At 46.9% G+C, this 13,683-nt stretch overlaps 4 protein-coding genes across 5 annotated transcripts; 1 reads left to right on the forward strand and 3 right to left on the reverse strand.

Annotated features, from left to right (window-relative positions):
• Nucleotides 1-3: 3 nt before the first annotated feature.
• Nucleotides 4-1,463, reverse strand: LOC108114165 (ubiquitin carboxyl-terminal hydrolase isozyme L5). The gene is made up of 2 exons (XM_017224957.1): nucleotides 1,270-1,463; nucleotides 4-1,189 (listed from the first exon to the last, which is right to left on the reverse strand). Exons 1-2 carry the CDS (start codon nucleotides 1,343-1,345, stop codon nucleotides 291-293), a joined length of 975 nt encoding a protein of 324 aa, XP_017080446.1. The 5' UTR covers nucleotides 1,346-1,463; the 3' UTR covers nucleotides 4-290.
• A 99-nt stretch (nucleotides 1,464-1,562) lies between these two features.
• On the forward strand, nucleotides 1,563-10,907 carry LOC108114163 (titin). The gene is made up of 4 exons (XM_017224954.2): nucleotides 1,563-2,122; nucleotides 2,907-9,342; nucleotides 9,395-9,553; nucleotides 9,666-10,907. The coding sequence occupies exons 1-4, from the start codon at nucleotides 1,977-1,979 to the stop codon at nucleotides 9,975-9,977; spliced, it is 7,053 nt and encodes a 2,350-aa protein (XP_017080443.2). The 5' UTR covers nucleotides 1,563-1,976; the 3' UTR covers nucleotides 9,978-10,907.
• On the reverse strand, nucleotides 10,826-12,184 carry LOC108114166 (F-box only protein 28). The gene is made up of 3 exons (XM_017224958.2): nucleotides 12,006-12,184; nucleotides 11,810-11,937; nucleotides 10,826-11,741 (listed from the first exon to the last, which is right to left on the reverse strand). The coding sequence occupies exons 1-3, from the start codon at nucleotides 12,087-12,089 to the stop codon at nucleotides 11,006-11,008; spliced, it is 948 nt and encodes a 315-aa protein (XP_017080447.1). The 5' UTR covers nucleotides 12,090-12,184; the 3' UTR covers nucleotides 10,826-11,005.
• Nucleotides 12,185-12,495: 311 nt separating this feature from the next.
• Nucleotides 12,496-13,664, reverse strand: LOC108114168. 2 transcript variants are annotated; one of them, XM_017224960.2, is made up of 3 exons: nucleotides 13,349-13,664; nucleotides 12,732-13,072; nucleotides 12,496-12,673 (listed from the first exon to the last, which is right to left on the reverse strand). In XM_017224960.2, exons 1-3 carry the CDS (start codon nucleotides 13,421-13,423, stop codon nucleotides 12,565-12,567), a joined length of 525 nt encoding a protein of 174 aa, XP_017080449.1. In that variant the 5' UTR covers nucleotides 13,424-13,664; the 3' UTR covers nucleotides 12,496-12,564. The 2 variants fall into 2 exon arrangements, with proteins under 2 accessions (XP_017080449.1, XP_017080451.1); XM_017224962.2 differs by having other exon boundaries at nucleotides 13,148-13,396.
• Between the last annotated feature and the right edge of the window lie 19 nt (nucleotides 13,665-13,683).

Here is a 13,683-nt window from a genome sequence, read left to right on the forward strand (position 1 = left end):
TCGTTTTCTTGATGTTGCCGAAACTGTTTATTTTTGCATTCTATTTAAATTTTTCTCTATAGGTATTAGGTATATTTAGCTTAACACGCAGAAATGCGTTTGATTAACTGGCAGAGAGCAGGATATTGAATATAAAAACTAGAGTACAGTACAAAGGCAGTTTCACCTAACTACTAAAGAGCGATATTAACTGGCTCTCCACGATTCTATCTCTGATCTTTTCTTTCTAGTTTATTTGAAATCGCAGCAATTTGGAATTGCCCAATGGAAAATATATATACTGAAAATGCCTAGTTGATATCCTTCTTGCGATGCGCCTGTTCGCGATCCAGCGCCCTTTGCTTGGCCTTCTCATAGATGGGCATCAACTGTCCAGTCTCGCCCAGCATTTTCAGAAGCTCCACTATGAAGGGCAAGTAGTTGTGCTTGCGTCGCACATTTTCTACCTTGTAACGCTTCTTCTTCTGGATCTCGTACTGAATGTAGGTGCGCAAGCTACTGATCTCCGCCTGACGGTCCTCCTCTGTGTCCATTGCGTCGGGAGCCGGATTGAGCAGTTTGTCAATCTGTTGCTCATAGATGCGCTGTCTGTCCGAAATTAGGGCCATCAAGTTAAAGTGGATCTCCCCGTCGCTGTAGCGTTGCATGCGCTTCTCTATAATTGGGCGCACCACATCGATCCAGTTCTGCTCTGGCTTGATTTCACCCAGATCAATGGGGCCCTCCCTTAGACCATCCAGTTCGTACAGTCTTCCTCCAATGGGCATATAACCCACAAAGTGGTAGACATCTTCGTCCTTGTTCTGGTTCTTCATGTCCAGCTCAAAGAGTGTCTGGCGAGCAAAGGAATTGTGCACAGTGCGAATTTGACTGGCGTTGCTCAGGGTCAATCCCTTGTTGTAAGGATCAAAGCACTGGCAGAACTCCTTGAAGTTGGTGAGCGTCTCGCCCAGTTTAATGTCCTCGTGATCAAGGTTCATTAGAAGACTTAAAATTGCCTGGGTGGCACAAGCATTGTTGATAACCTGCTTGGCAAAGAAGATGTTCTCCCGATCCAAGACCACTTTGCCGGCGGGCTCATCCTCCTGAACCCACTTGAACAGGAAAATCAGGCCGTGGATGGGCTCTAAATTTTTGAAGGACTCGCTACCCAGGCTCCATATCTCCTCTACTTGTGCACCATCGCAGCCTGGCCGAATATACAGAGATTTAGCAACATTTGCAGTCCCAATTGCCGGCGTCGCTGGTTAAAGCGCGCCAATAACTCACCGAATTCGCGAATAAGCTCTGTGAACACTCCGGGATCGGATTCAATGAGACACCAATTTCCAGCACCGTCGGCCATTTCAATTTGAATCACTTAATTGTTTTCCGTCTGTAGATTTAAGCACAAATTTTCTGCTTTTACTGCACAGCACAAGATTTTTTGTCAACTCACAGAAGAGACCAGGCCTGCCAGATATGAATAAAATCAACCGATCTGGCAAATCGTTTTCGCTGCCCTGGTAATAAAGTCTGGCAGCGTTATGGTCCGCCATGACACAAAGCAAAAGCGGTGTAAGAAGAAGCAGAAGACGAAAAAAATATGTGCAAGCAAATCTCGCAAAATAAAATGAAATTTGCAGCACTTGTCGTGTGTGAAATGTGAACCCAGAGTTCACTAAGCAATAATAAGACAATAATCAGCATTTTAGTGTTTATTTCGAGATCTAAAACAACCACTAAATCGCCATAAAGATGAAGCGAAAATACGAAAATTGCGAGCTGCAGCAGAGGCAGCAACAAAAACGCTATTTGTTGTAGATGTACATATGTATATATTTATATATATGCAAATCTATACATAATAAAGAAGTCTCCGGCAGAGAATTGGGTGCGCGATAATAATAAATAATAATAATTAATTCAAAGTACGAAGGCGCGCGAGCGAAAGAAAAGAGACGACTGAAAAAGAGGCGCGAAAAGTTCGCAACAAAATGGTTGTCTCCAAAGACAACAACAAGCGTCGCCGTAAGGAGACGGAGACGCCTCCACCGCCACCTCCCGTCCCGCCCACTGCCTCCACATTGGCTCCACCATCGGCGGTGGCGGCCATCGAGTCGTCCCCCGAAATGCCTAAGAGGTGAGTCGAAATATGCCCCTGGATATTGTTTATAGGGTTTATCCAATAATACATACGTGTGTGGCACTATAGAGATGACGTCGCAGCGTTGGGTGATTGAAATGAAAATGGTACTGACAAGGAAGGGGTGGGAGTGGGGTCATCAGGGGGGAGTAACTGTTGGTGAGGGGAACACTCAGTTGTTGTATAAGCTAGCGTCAACAGCGTGTCGTGGCGTTGTTGTTTTCCTCGACGAAGGGGTGTTTCGCATCCGCCGTTTTGGGGGGAACGAAGCAAAGGGAATTCTCCCCTTCCCCTGAGCAGGTGGGTATATACAGTGGTTAGTCACTAAGCTGAATATTCGGCTCAGATAATTAGGCAATGTTTATCTACGTTATTTATAAAACTACGTCGCATATACTTACGCAGACGTTGTGACTTTCATGGTCATAAAATAAGTTAACAATTGAAAATATTTAATACTGCATCTACATTTCTTGTTATTTTTTTTAATTTTATAAGAACATTGTGTTTTATTTTAAGAAAATAGTTTAATTATGGGTTTTAAATGGTTTACAAAACAAAAAGAGTAAAATTGTAATTGCATTTTATTTTATTAGTTTTTGCTCATTTTTTGCTTCACTTTTTATGGAATACCCACTGTTTTTGATGCTGACTCGTAATTCGAAGCTGTATTGCTTTTATTATGATCTTAAATTAATATCGAATTTTCCAATTTGTATCAAGTTACCTTGTTCCCAATTAAAAATCTCTCACACCGCTTTTTTTTATCCTCCGTTTCCAGAACGAAGGTGCAGGCACAACGCAAGTTCGCCCAGGGTCAGAGTGCGCCAAGTAGCTCCTCGAGCATTGCCTACAGCGCAGCAGCAGCGGCAGCTGGTTCCGGATCCGGTCCCAGCACATCAGGAGCGGATAACTCCCAGCCGCCTATCGAAATCCTGCCCAACAAGTGTCCCAAGGCTCAGGATTTTCTCACCTTTCTCTGTTTTCGTGGCACGTCGGCGCTGCCCGCTCACTTGGATTTCCTCAACCAGGGCAAGTCCAAAGATGCGGAGGCAACTTCAACGGGAGCCAACAATAATAATAATGCCAAAAAGGCCAACAACAGTAGACCTGGCTTGACAGCCAACAAAAAGAAGCGGGGACGTCCTGCCAAAGGAACAGCAAAGAAAGTGGAAGCGGTGGACCCAGTACCCGATCCCACTGAGAAGCCCTCAACAGCAAATAAAGCAGCCAGTGATAAAATCAATCTCATTGCAACAGGATTGCCAGAAACTCCTTCGTCAACGCCTATTCCTGTGCTGCCAGGAGCGGTGCGAAAACGAGCGGAGATTGTCACCGATGGTAACCGACGAGGAGCAAGAGGCAGGGGTCCAGCCAGTGCAGGTGTTACTCCGGAAAAGATGGTAGCATCGGGATCATCCAACGACAACAAGCGCCGTTCTAACCGCGCCAGCACTAAGGAAAGTAAACCTATTATTGATGATGACCATTCAGACGATCTCGAAGAACACGAAGCAGACGATGATGAAGATGAGTTCTTTTCCGCTCACGATGCATCCTCACGTAATGGCGAGGAGGTCAAGGTAGACAGTCCCGTGAAAGTAGAACCAACAAAGCGGGGGCGACCCTTGGGTGGGAAGAAAGCCGCCGAGCAGACACCTGAATCCCAGACAGTTTTAAAGGACAAGGCTCCCGTAAAGCGTGTTAGACAACGGGAGTCACCTATTTTTATCCCCTCGCCAGAGTCTTCTGGCCGCATGACAAGACAGCGGGCTTTTTTTGAGCCCGTCAAGGTTCCGCCGCACCAGGAGGAACCTACAACCCAGGAGCCGCCAAAAGATGAGCCCAAAAAAGAACCTGAACCGCCACCAAACAAACCGGAAAGGGAGAAGGAGCCTGCTAAGCAGATAAAGGAAGCCAAGGAGAAAACGAATTCCAGTATTTATGCCAAAGAAGCCAAGCAGCAGCTGGAAAATGGAGACAGTCAGCATGATGCCGGAGCCAAGGGCAAGAAAAGTCTAAATGTCTTCGATTTCAGTTCAGATGATGAGCAGCCGCTGGCCAAGTCCATAAAGTTAAAAAAGGGCGGCAAAGGGGCAAGTCCCAAAAAAGGTTCGGTTGCTGCAGCTCCACCTGCGGCTAGAAATCGCAAGGCGGCAGCAAGAAAGCTAGAGAAGGAAAAGGAACTTGAAAAGGAGAAGCTGGAAAAAGAAAAAAAGGAAAAGGAAATAGAAAAAGAAAAAGCAAAGGAAAAAAGGGACAAAGAGAAGGAGAAGGAAAAGGAGCCAGTCCCTGAAAGCAAAGTAGAAGAGCCACCCAGTGGCGGAAAAAGAGGGAAAGCTGGTAAAAAGAAAGCAGAAGATGCTCCAACCGATGAGCAGGAGTTGGCGCCACCCTCCTCAAAGAAAGTTGCCATTAATGCCCGCAAGCAAAAAAAAAGCAAGGCTTCGGAGGACTCGGTAGAATTAGAGCCTCAGCGATCGCAGCGCCCCTCACGCAAAACTAAGGAAGCCGCGGCCATCTACATGGGCATCATTGGTCACAAACTGCAGCTAGCTGATGACGAGGAGGATGACCTGTCAATGAGCAGTTTTCCTGACATACCCAATGTTAAGGAGATGGAGAAAATGGAGAACGAGATCAAACGTAATGCGGCGGGAAAGTTAAACGTGCCGGAGGCCACGACGGTGCCTTCGGCAGGCAAATCATCCCGTAAGCCGTCGCCCAGACCCAAGGATTCCCCAGCAACTGCTCCGATAGAAGCTTCCCGTGATGAGTCCCCCTCCCCACCAGAAGCCGAGGAGGAGAAACCACCGCCCCCAGCTCGACGTGGACGTCCGCCTAAGCAAAGCAAGGCACCGGCCGCCCCACTTCCCAAACCACCCATCGAGGGAATGCTGGTAAAGAAGGGCTCCCTGGCCAAGATTTCTGAGCAACAGGTCAAGCCCAAAGCCAAGTCCGAACATTCAAAAGTCGACTCCGACGAGGAGGAGGACTTTCTCATCAACGAGGAATTAAACGAAACAAAACGCAAGTTGGAGAAGAGCTTCAGTGACTCCGACGATGAACCGCTGGCCATTAAAGTGCCGGTGGTTGCGGCCAAAGAGAAAGAAGTATCGCCACCGAAAATGCCCAGTCCACCGCCCAAATTGGTAGCGATTCCATCGCCCATTTCTGTTCCCACGCCGTTGGTTTCGGTTGCTCCTGCGCTGACCGTGCCCAGTATACCACCGGTCACAACCAGCACCACCCAGCTGACCATGCTCCCTTTGACAGCTAAAGCTACTCCAACTCTGGGTACTATCCCGATGTTTCCCAGCATGGCAAGTTATTCACCGCTCAAAACCATGGAAAAAAAGCCGCCGGTGCCCACGTCCAAGATTCTGAACGTACCCGCCACATATGCGCTTCCGGGAAGTACCAGTGGAGCTGTAAGCTTCCAGAAGACTTCCTCGTATTTGCCGCAGGCTTCTCCACACTACCATTCCGGCTATGTGCGCCCACCACCGACCCCCACCCATCAGTTTGGTGGTGGAGCACCTTCTGGGAGTAAAACTCCTGCGCAGGGCACTTCGCCGTTAAAGTATCAGACGCCACCCACCACATATCCGCCACCCATTGAGGCATATCAGTGCCCCAAGATTAATCCAAACTTTCTGACGCCCAAGTATGAGCGAAGCCCACTGCCTAGATCATCGACCAGCAGCTTTCCAAGCCCATCGCCAGTAAAGTTTCTACCTACATCGGGAACCACTGCGACCACCATAGGCACACCCTCGTCTGCCACTAAGAGCCCTTTGGCACCACCGCCACCATCTCCGCCAGTTAGCCAAGTTGTGATCCAAACATCCAGCTTGAATCTTAGTATGAGTATAGCAGCTACAGTTAATGCAGCACCAATGGCCGTGGCTTCCACGTCAACATCAGCGGCCCATCAGGCGTCAGTTGGAGTCACAGTAACAGCTACGTCTACGCCACCACCGGCGCACAGCAATAGTGCAGGAGCGGGAGGAGGAGCTGGTGCAAATTCCGATCCTTTAAAGGAAGAGATTGGGAGTATCCTGGCGCAGGCCACTCTGATGCCCAGCAAGGAGGAATCGGGCAAGATCTTCGGAATTGCGAGCGTGAGTTTGGCCCAGAGTTCCGGACCAGACAACACAAAGTGCACCTTGGGCAAGTGTGGATCCATTCATAAGCCTGTGTTGGGACCAGTCGTGCCCACGGAGGGCTACTTCGGCGACCAGTTGTCCAGTAAGGAGCGGCGCAAGGCGAAGGTGAACATGACGCACGAGCAGATCCAGAAGTGGCTCATTGAATGCTCATCTAATCCTGATGAAATTCAAGATGATTTGGACGATGATTTCGATGATAGTTTAAGGCCTCAACAATCTACTACTCCGCCCCCAACGAGAGATGATAAGGAACTAAGTGCAAGCTTCAGTTCATCATCGAAAAATACGCGCGGTGATCTTGGCAAGAGTGAGAGTGCTTGGTCGGCCAAAGGACCATCTCTGAAAGCCACGCCTGTGCTGGTCACACCGCCCAGTCGCAAGGAGCAGTTAGAGCAGTCGGAAAGCAAGGACTGCGACGCTTTGGACTACGACAAATCCTCAACACCTGTTAATCTTACGCAGAAGAATGCATCCAATGATTCAGCGGCTCTTGAGAAGAAGATTAACGATCGGAAGGGAAAAGATTCGGTCAAGGGTCCTGCATCCAAAGCTGCAACACAGCCAAGAAGTGCTGCTGCTACTCCTCCAACACCAATTTCTTCTACACCCACTCCTGCATCTCTCACTCCATCTAAGAGCAGTCCCACTCCGCCTCCAGCCATTAAGCAAAAACCGGAGAAGGGAAAGAGAAATGCCAATTCCGGAGGAGGTGCGGCTGCTATAGCTTCTCCGCCCGCTGCACCAACTCCACCAAATCCCAAGCGAACTCCTGTTTACAATCAAAAGAACGCCAAGGGACAGCAACAACAGGTGGAAACCAAGACAGCAGTTAACAGCAGTCCTAGCGCAGCAGGAGCTAAAAAGGAATCGGTATATGCCTTTGGCAAGGAGGAAGAGGCTGGCACCAAGCCGGGCAATCGTCGACGCGCAGATCCCAGTCCAGCGCCTGCACCAGCTACAGTGCCAAATGCGATCAGTGAGCGATCTCCAACCAAAAAAAGAGCAGCAGCAGCTGCGGCAGCCACTGCTGTTCAACTAACACTGAGTCCAACGGAGAACTGTAAGATCGAAAGCAAACCGAAGGTGGCAACTGGAAGAGGAGCCAAAAAGCAACAACAGCAAGCTTCGGCTCCGCCAGCAGCACCTGTTGAAGCCAGCGGGGATTCCGATGCTGAGGGCGCTACCTTTTACATACCCCTTCAAGGAGCTGGTGTGGGAGGCAGCGGTGATGGCGGTATCCAAGGAGTTGCAGTAAAACTTGGAAGAGAGGGTCCCGATGGTCCCAATCAAAAGGTGGTGATGCAGGCCACTTTGGTGACCAAGGCACAGATGGATACCAACTCAAAACCGCTGCCAGAGTCGCTCAATACCAACGAGCTGGTAAAGACTTTGCTTCATGCGGCCAGCAATGATGCGGCCTCAACCACGACAAGCCTCAAAAGCTTGCCCAAGGCGAGTACTTCAGCAGCAGCCGGAGCAGGAACTGGGGCTGGTGCATCCAGTCTAGTGCGTGTAAACTCGAACTCCTCGCTTTTCTCTGGATCGGCTAAATCCCGTACAGCTGCCCAGACAAGTTCCACAGCAGCAGCCGTGGCCAAAAAGTATAAGGATGATACACCCATTAAAATGGCAAATAATACAGCTTTTCCACGACACGATGATCCAACTCAAATGGTGGAAGCGCCTATATTCCGACCCACAGAGAAGGAGTTTGCCGATCCTATTGAGTTCATCGAGCGGATCACACCAATAGCGGCAAGGTTTGGCATTTGTAAGATCATTCCGCCAGCTAGCTTTAAGCCAGAGTGCCGGATCTCAGATGAAATGCGGTTCACCGCCTACAATCAGTATGTGCACAAGATGCTCCACCGCTGGGGACCGAGTGCTAAGGAGCTGAGTGCAATTAAGAAATACCTAGCTACTCAGAGCATTGTAATGAATCATCCTCCTTGGATTGGTGGAATGGAGGTGGATCTGCCACGATTGTATCATACGGTCCAGGAGCTGGGAGGCCTTAAGGAAGTAATCGAAAAGAAGAAGTGGGCTCGCGTGGCAGAGGAAATGTGCATACCCAAGCTGGCTCAAGATAGGGTGACCAAGCTGGATGACATATACTGCAAGTACCTGTTACCCTACGATACGTTGTCGCCGGCAGAGCGCCAGAAGCTCTTTGACGAGGTCGAGGCGGACTGGGCAAAACGGGAGGCACGAGCACGTCGGAATGCTGATCGTTTCGTTAACACGGAGAGCGTGTCCAACGAGGAGGATGATTTAAGCAGCGATGAGGACGAAGAGTCTGAGGAGGAAATCGACGGTGTGTCAATGGAATGCATTGTGAAGGGTAGGAGTATGCCTCTCAGCCAGTTCTACAGGATTGCTCGTAACACGATGGCATTGTGGTTCAAAAGCACTGATCCCACAGTTAACGAGGTAGAAGCAGAGTTCTGGCGTCATGTGGCCGTGCGTGATAGCCATGTGTGCGTACATTCGGGATCTATCGACAGCTCGGGCTGGGGCTATGGTTTTCCTAGTCCGGGTCCCAAAGGAAAAGGTTCTAACTATGCCAGGCATCCATGGAATCTAAAGGTATTGACCAACAATTCTGGTTCCGTGCTGCGTTCCTTGGGTCCGGTCATGGGCGTCACCGTTCCCACACTTCATGTGGGCATGCTCTTTTCTGCTTGCTGCTGGTACAGAGATCCCCATGGTCTGTCCTGGATTGAGTACCTTCACACTGGTGCCTCCAAGTTGTGGTACGGTATACCGGATGATCAGAGCGCGAATTTCCGATCAGCCTTGACGTCGCTGATCCCGACGCACTGCCAGAACAAGACTATTTGGTTGCCCTGTGATACTGTAATGGTGCCACCGCACATGCTGACGGATCGAGGAGTTTCTCTGTGCCGCATTGAGCAGAAGCCAGGCGAGTTTATTGTTGTATTCCCACGGGCTTATACCTCGAGCTTGGCCACGGGTTATGTAGTCTCAGAGAGCGTTTATTTCGCCACAATGTCATGGCTGGATTTAGCCAAAGATGATTTCAGGGTAAGTTTATCAGCTTTATATGTGAATTTAACTAACTCACAAATATCTTCAGGACATCCATGAAAGCTGCGAGCCAGCAATGTTCTCGCTGGAGCAACTACTGTTTGCCTTGGGCTATGACCAGCGTGTCAACTCCGATGCTCTGCATCAAATGTTGCCAATGCTTAATGATGTTTGCGAAAAGGAATCCGCAGCCAGAGAACAGCTTAGGGTGAGTTAGCAACAAAATAATATTTCTTTTCGAAATTTTTTGAAATTTTCGATCTATCCAAGCTAATAAAATTTAGATTTCTTATTAAATTATGTATACTGAAATATTTCAGGCTGCTGGCGTGACATCTACTGAGAAAGTGCAGGCGGAAAAGGGCCAAAAGGCCAAGAAGCAACAGCAACCGCCATACAAGTCCATCGAAAGCGAATGCGACCTGTGCCGCGCCAACTTGTATATATCGATGGTGCGCACCGAGGATGGAAACATCTATTGCCTGCAGCATGCGCTGAAAAACCTCAACAACGGCAACATTCAGGCCAAGCAATGCAAGCTAATCTATGCGTACAACGTGGATGATATACAACAGCTTATACGCCAACTGCAGGAGAAGATCAACCACAAGGCGGCGGTGAAGAAAAAGTAGCATCGTCGGCGTCGTTACTAATCGGCGGCGCAAGTAAGATACAGCCACAGATACGGATAAGAATATGGATTAGGAACTCCGCGCTGATGTACATATAAAAATGTGTATACGTATGTGATTCGCCATCTCTAGTAAGCTGCTAATTGATAATTGGGTGAAATGTAGTAATGACTTCGATTTGGACGTATTTATGGAGCCATGGGACGCAGCGACTCACAAACATTTATATTTATGCAACGTTTATCTCCCAGTTGATTAACTGACACTATACTAACTGTATGATAAGAGCGTAGGAACGGATATAGAGATGTAAAAGATTACATTTCAACGTGGCAATGCTTTCAATTTTGACTAGTTTATACATTTTAACAATAAGGAGTTTGCAATGATTTTTGTTTTCCATTTGGTTTTTTTGTTATGCAATATGTACCCCTCCCCGAAAATGTTATTAACCCGTACTTGTGTTATTGTATATAGAGAGCATAGTGTATGTACGTAGTTAGCTTACGGATTAAGTCAGAGACCCTCAAAGAAACCATGCTAACGTGTTGCAATTTCTACTTCCTTTTATACGCTAAGATAACGAGTAATTACGATAGTATCATAGAACCTTCACAGCCCAGATATCGACCACAATAGAGCGGTAGTTTTAACACTAACAATAGCAAGAGACCGTTCCTGGATGGTTCTCCGCCAACTAACGAACTAAACAAAAGCCAGAGTTACTATCGATGACTGCAGTTGTGAAGTGGGATATCCCAAACCACACTGTTCATTCAACCAAAAACGATATAGACGAAATCCATCAAGGACAGGCGATTGCAATTGCATAAATGAGAACTTTTCACTAGATGTTCAATGTATTTATATAGTAGTAATACAATATTTAAGTAACAAGTGCAACAATAAATCTTAACGCGATGTATCGAAGATGCACTGTTTAGTTTATGCTACGTTCTCCAACTAATAGCTACAATTTTATGGAGGGGAGTTGTTTTTATAAGCTATTTAGTTATCCTAATCCTTTACTAGACCTTCGGTTTTTTCAGAGCCGGTGGTAAGCAGTCCGCACTTGCCACCGCCTGTCGTTTAACGGCACAACTGGGCATATTGGCTACGACATCTTCCATTTGACGTTTTAGTTCGGACACCTGGGTTGTCAGTTCTGTGATGCTGGAGAGAGCTTCTTGCAAGCGACGATCCTGCACCTTTCGCGACAACTCCAGGCTGCGAACCTTTTGTGCTAGTGACCTGTGCAGATGATACTGCCTGAGCAGGTGCTTGGAGACGCGATCTCTTTGGGAAAATTCTGGCTGTGATGATTTACTGGTTGAGATTGGGGCCAACTGAACGATGGTTTGTTGTACAAGGCCGTGATCCACAGGTCGACTGATCCCAGTTCTCCTAACACCGCTAAAGCTTATGTCACCAAGGGCACTGCAAACCACCAAACGAGTTCCGGCCGCGGTTGATTCAGCCAATTGTTTCCGGTGTTCCATTTTGAAATTCACTGCAATCTTCTCATCAAAATGTTCAATGGCCATGGACGAGATGTCACGCAACTCCTGCAATACCTCGTGCGGTCGCAGTTGTTTGGTGGAAGTACTTAAAATGCGCAGGATGCTGTTAATTTCGTCTAGAACTCGCCCTGGTATGAAGCAGCAGATGTTAAGGTCAATGAACTTGGAATACGTCATGGTCAGCATCGATATCCGTGTCTCAATGGAAGTGAGTATGTCCGAGTGTCGGGATAGAATGTGGTTCCTATAAGGGGAATGACACGATCAGTCATCAGAACCATCTCGATGAATCCCAAATGATTGTCAACTCACCTGCGTTCCGATTCTCGTCGTGGCAGCATGGATTTGATGCGCTTAAAGTTCTTAGCATGGGCCAAAATTATCTTATTGAATCCCTTATTTAAAATTTGCTGGCCGAGGTAGTTGAAAAGACCGCACACCTAGTTGGAAACGTCTAGTTTTAGTCACGGATCGTAGACTCATGGACTCTTAAGGTCACACAGCTTACCTCACGTTTTTTCGCTACTTCGTCGTAGGGCAGCATTTCCAAAATATCCTGAATAATCGTCTGCGGCAGGTCTAACAGATTCATTTTTACTTAATTCTATTTTCGAGAGATGTACGATTTTATTCGAGAATATTGCTATTGTTTTTAATAAGGCAGTGAGGGTAGCTGTCTAAAATGACCAAAAAATTGCATTTCCATAAAATACCACAGTTTACGGAACAGAAATATACTATAAGAAATCTGGTAGATCGGATGACGTTATTTTATTTAGTTTTAAATGAGTTTATAAGAACTAAATGTAGGAATGAAAAATAATTATAAACCTCTCGTTGTCCGCCCAAAAAAAGGAAAACTTTGAAGGAAACAGTTATTAATATAAATACCTATAAAAATTTCCACGTCTACAAAAAGGACGTGCATCCAGAAAGTATGCTTTGTATTTTTATCTTTCAAAAATTTTCGGTTGTTTTTAAAAATGTTCATATTTAAGTAAGCTAAATTATTATGGTTTTATTTACAATATGGGGAGCAACATCAACAAAATGAAAATGAAATAAAATTAAGCTTGTATCAAAAACTTGTTAGCATCATGAATATCATTAGCATAAGGTTCCAGCTCAGGCTTCTTCTTGGGAAAGTAAGGATTGTGCTCGGGATCGGCATTCAAACTAAGAAGAGTGAAAATGTTAGAAACAGGAGCAAAAATTAATAAAAGCCATAACGTACTGGTAAAAATTGGTGGCCTCCTCGCACTTAACATTGTACCACCAATCGCATGCGAACTCCTTCTGATTGAAGATGGTACCATTGGTGCAGAGGAACTTGGCACCCTGTTCACCTTCACGTCCATCGTGACACACGTGATAGGCCTGGCATCCAGTCTCCAAATTGGCATACATTCCTGGAGTGGCCGGAACGTTGTGGCAACTAAAGTGAGTGTGCGGAACCTCATGGTAAATTGGATAGTCCACGCCCGGAACACCAGGTATCTTGTTGAGATCTTGCTTCTCCTCGTGATGATGCTGCGAGTGTTCCGGTTGCGGTGGATTAAATAGATACCCGAATTTCTGTAAACATATCAAATGTTTTCATTGCATAAGACAAACCAGAGCTCGTGCCCCAATCCGGTTTGGTTTTCATACCCCAATCCCCGCGTGGCACTGTCTCATTATAACCATACTCGTAGGTACGTACATATGTACATATATTGCATGTTACAATTTTTGGGTCAAAAGTGAACGTGGCTAAGACACCCATAGCTTTGTCAATTGGGGGGGCGCACGCTCCTCTTAATTGATTCCTCAGCATAATTATACACTCGAGACCCGATCCTCAATCCTCACCTGAACTTCAATGGCCACAGCGGCTCCGATCACGACCATTAGCCAAAACGAGAAACAGCCCAGCTTTATCATCATTATGTCGAATATACTTGTATATATATAATAAACTTTTCCGCCTACGTTGAAGCTGGTAGTTTGAAGTCGGAAAGACAACCGTCCGAGTTGGGTTTGAAAAACACACTGAGCTGCAGTTTTCCAGCGGCAACCACTTGAGCATGGAGCTTTCAAGGGTACCGATCCGATTTCTTATAACGGTTTCGATTTTCGCATTGGAAGCTGTCGGCTTAAGCTTTTTTCCTTCCACCCAAAAATTGGCAAATTACTTAGCTCTGCTT

This window comes from Drosophila eugracilis, unplaced genomic scaffold, assembly GCF_018153835.1.
Source record: "Drosophila eugracilis isolate 14026-0451.02 unplaced genomic scaffold, ASM1815383v1 contig_2154, whole genome shotgun sequence".
NCBI classification, from domain to species: Eukaryota; Metazoa; Arthropoda; class Insecta; order Diptera; family Drosophilidae; genus Drosophila; species Drosophila eugracilis.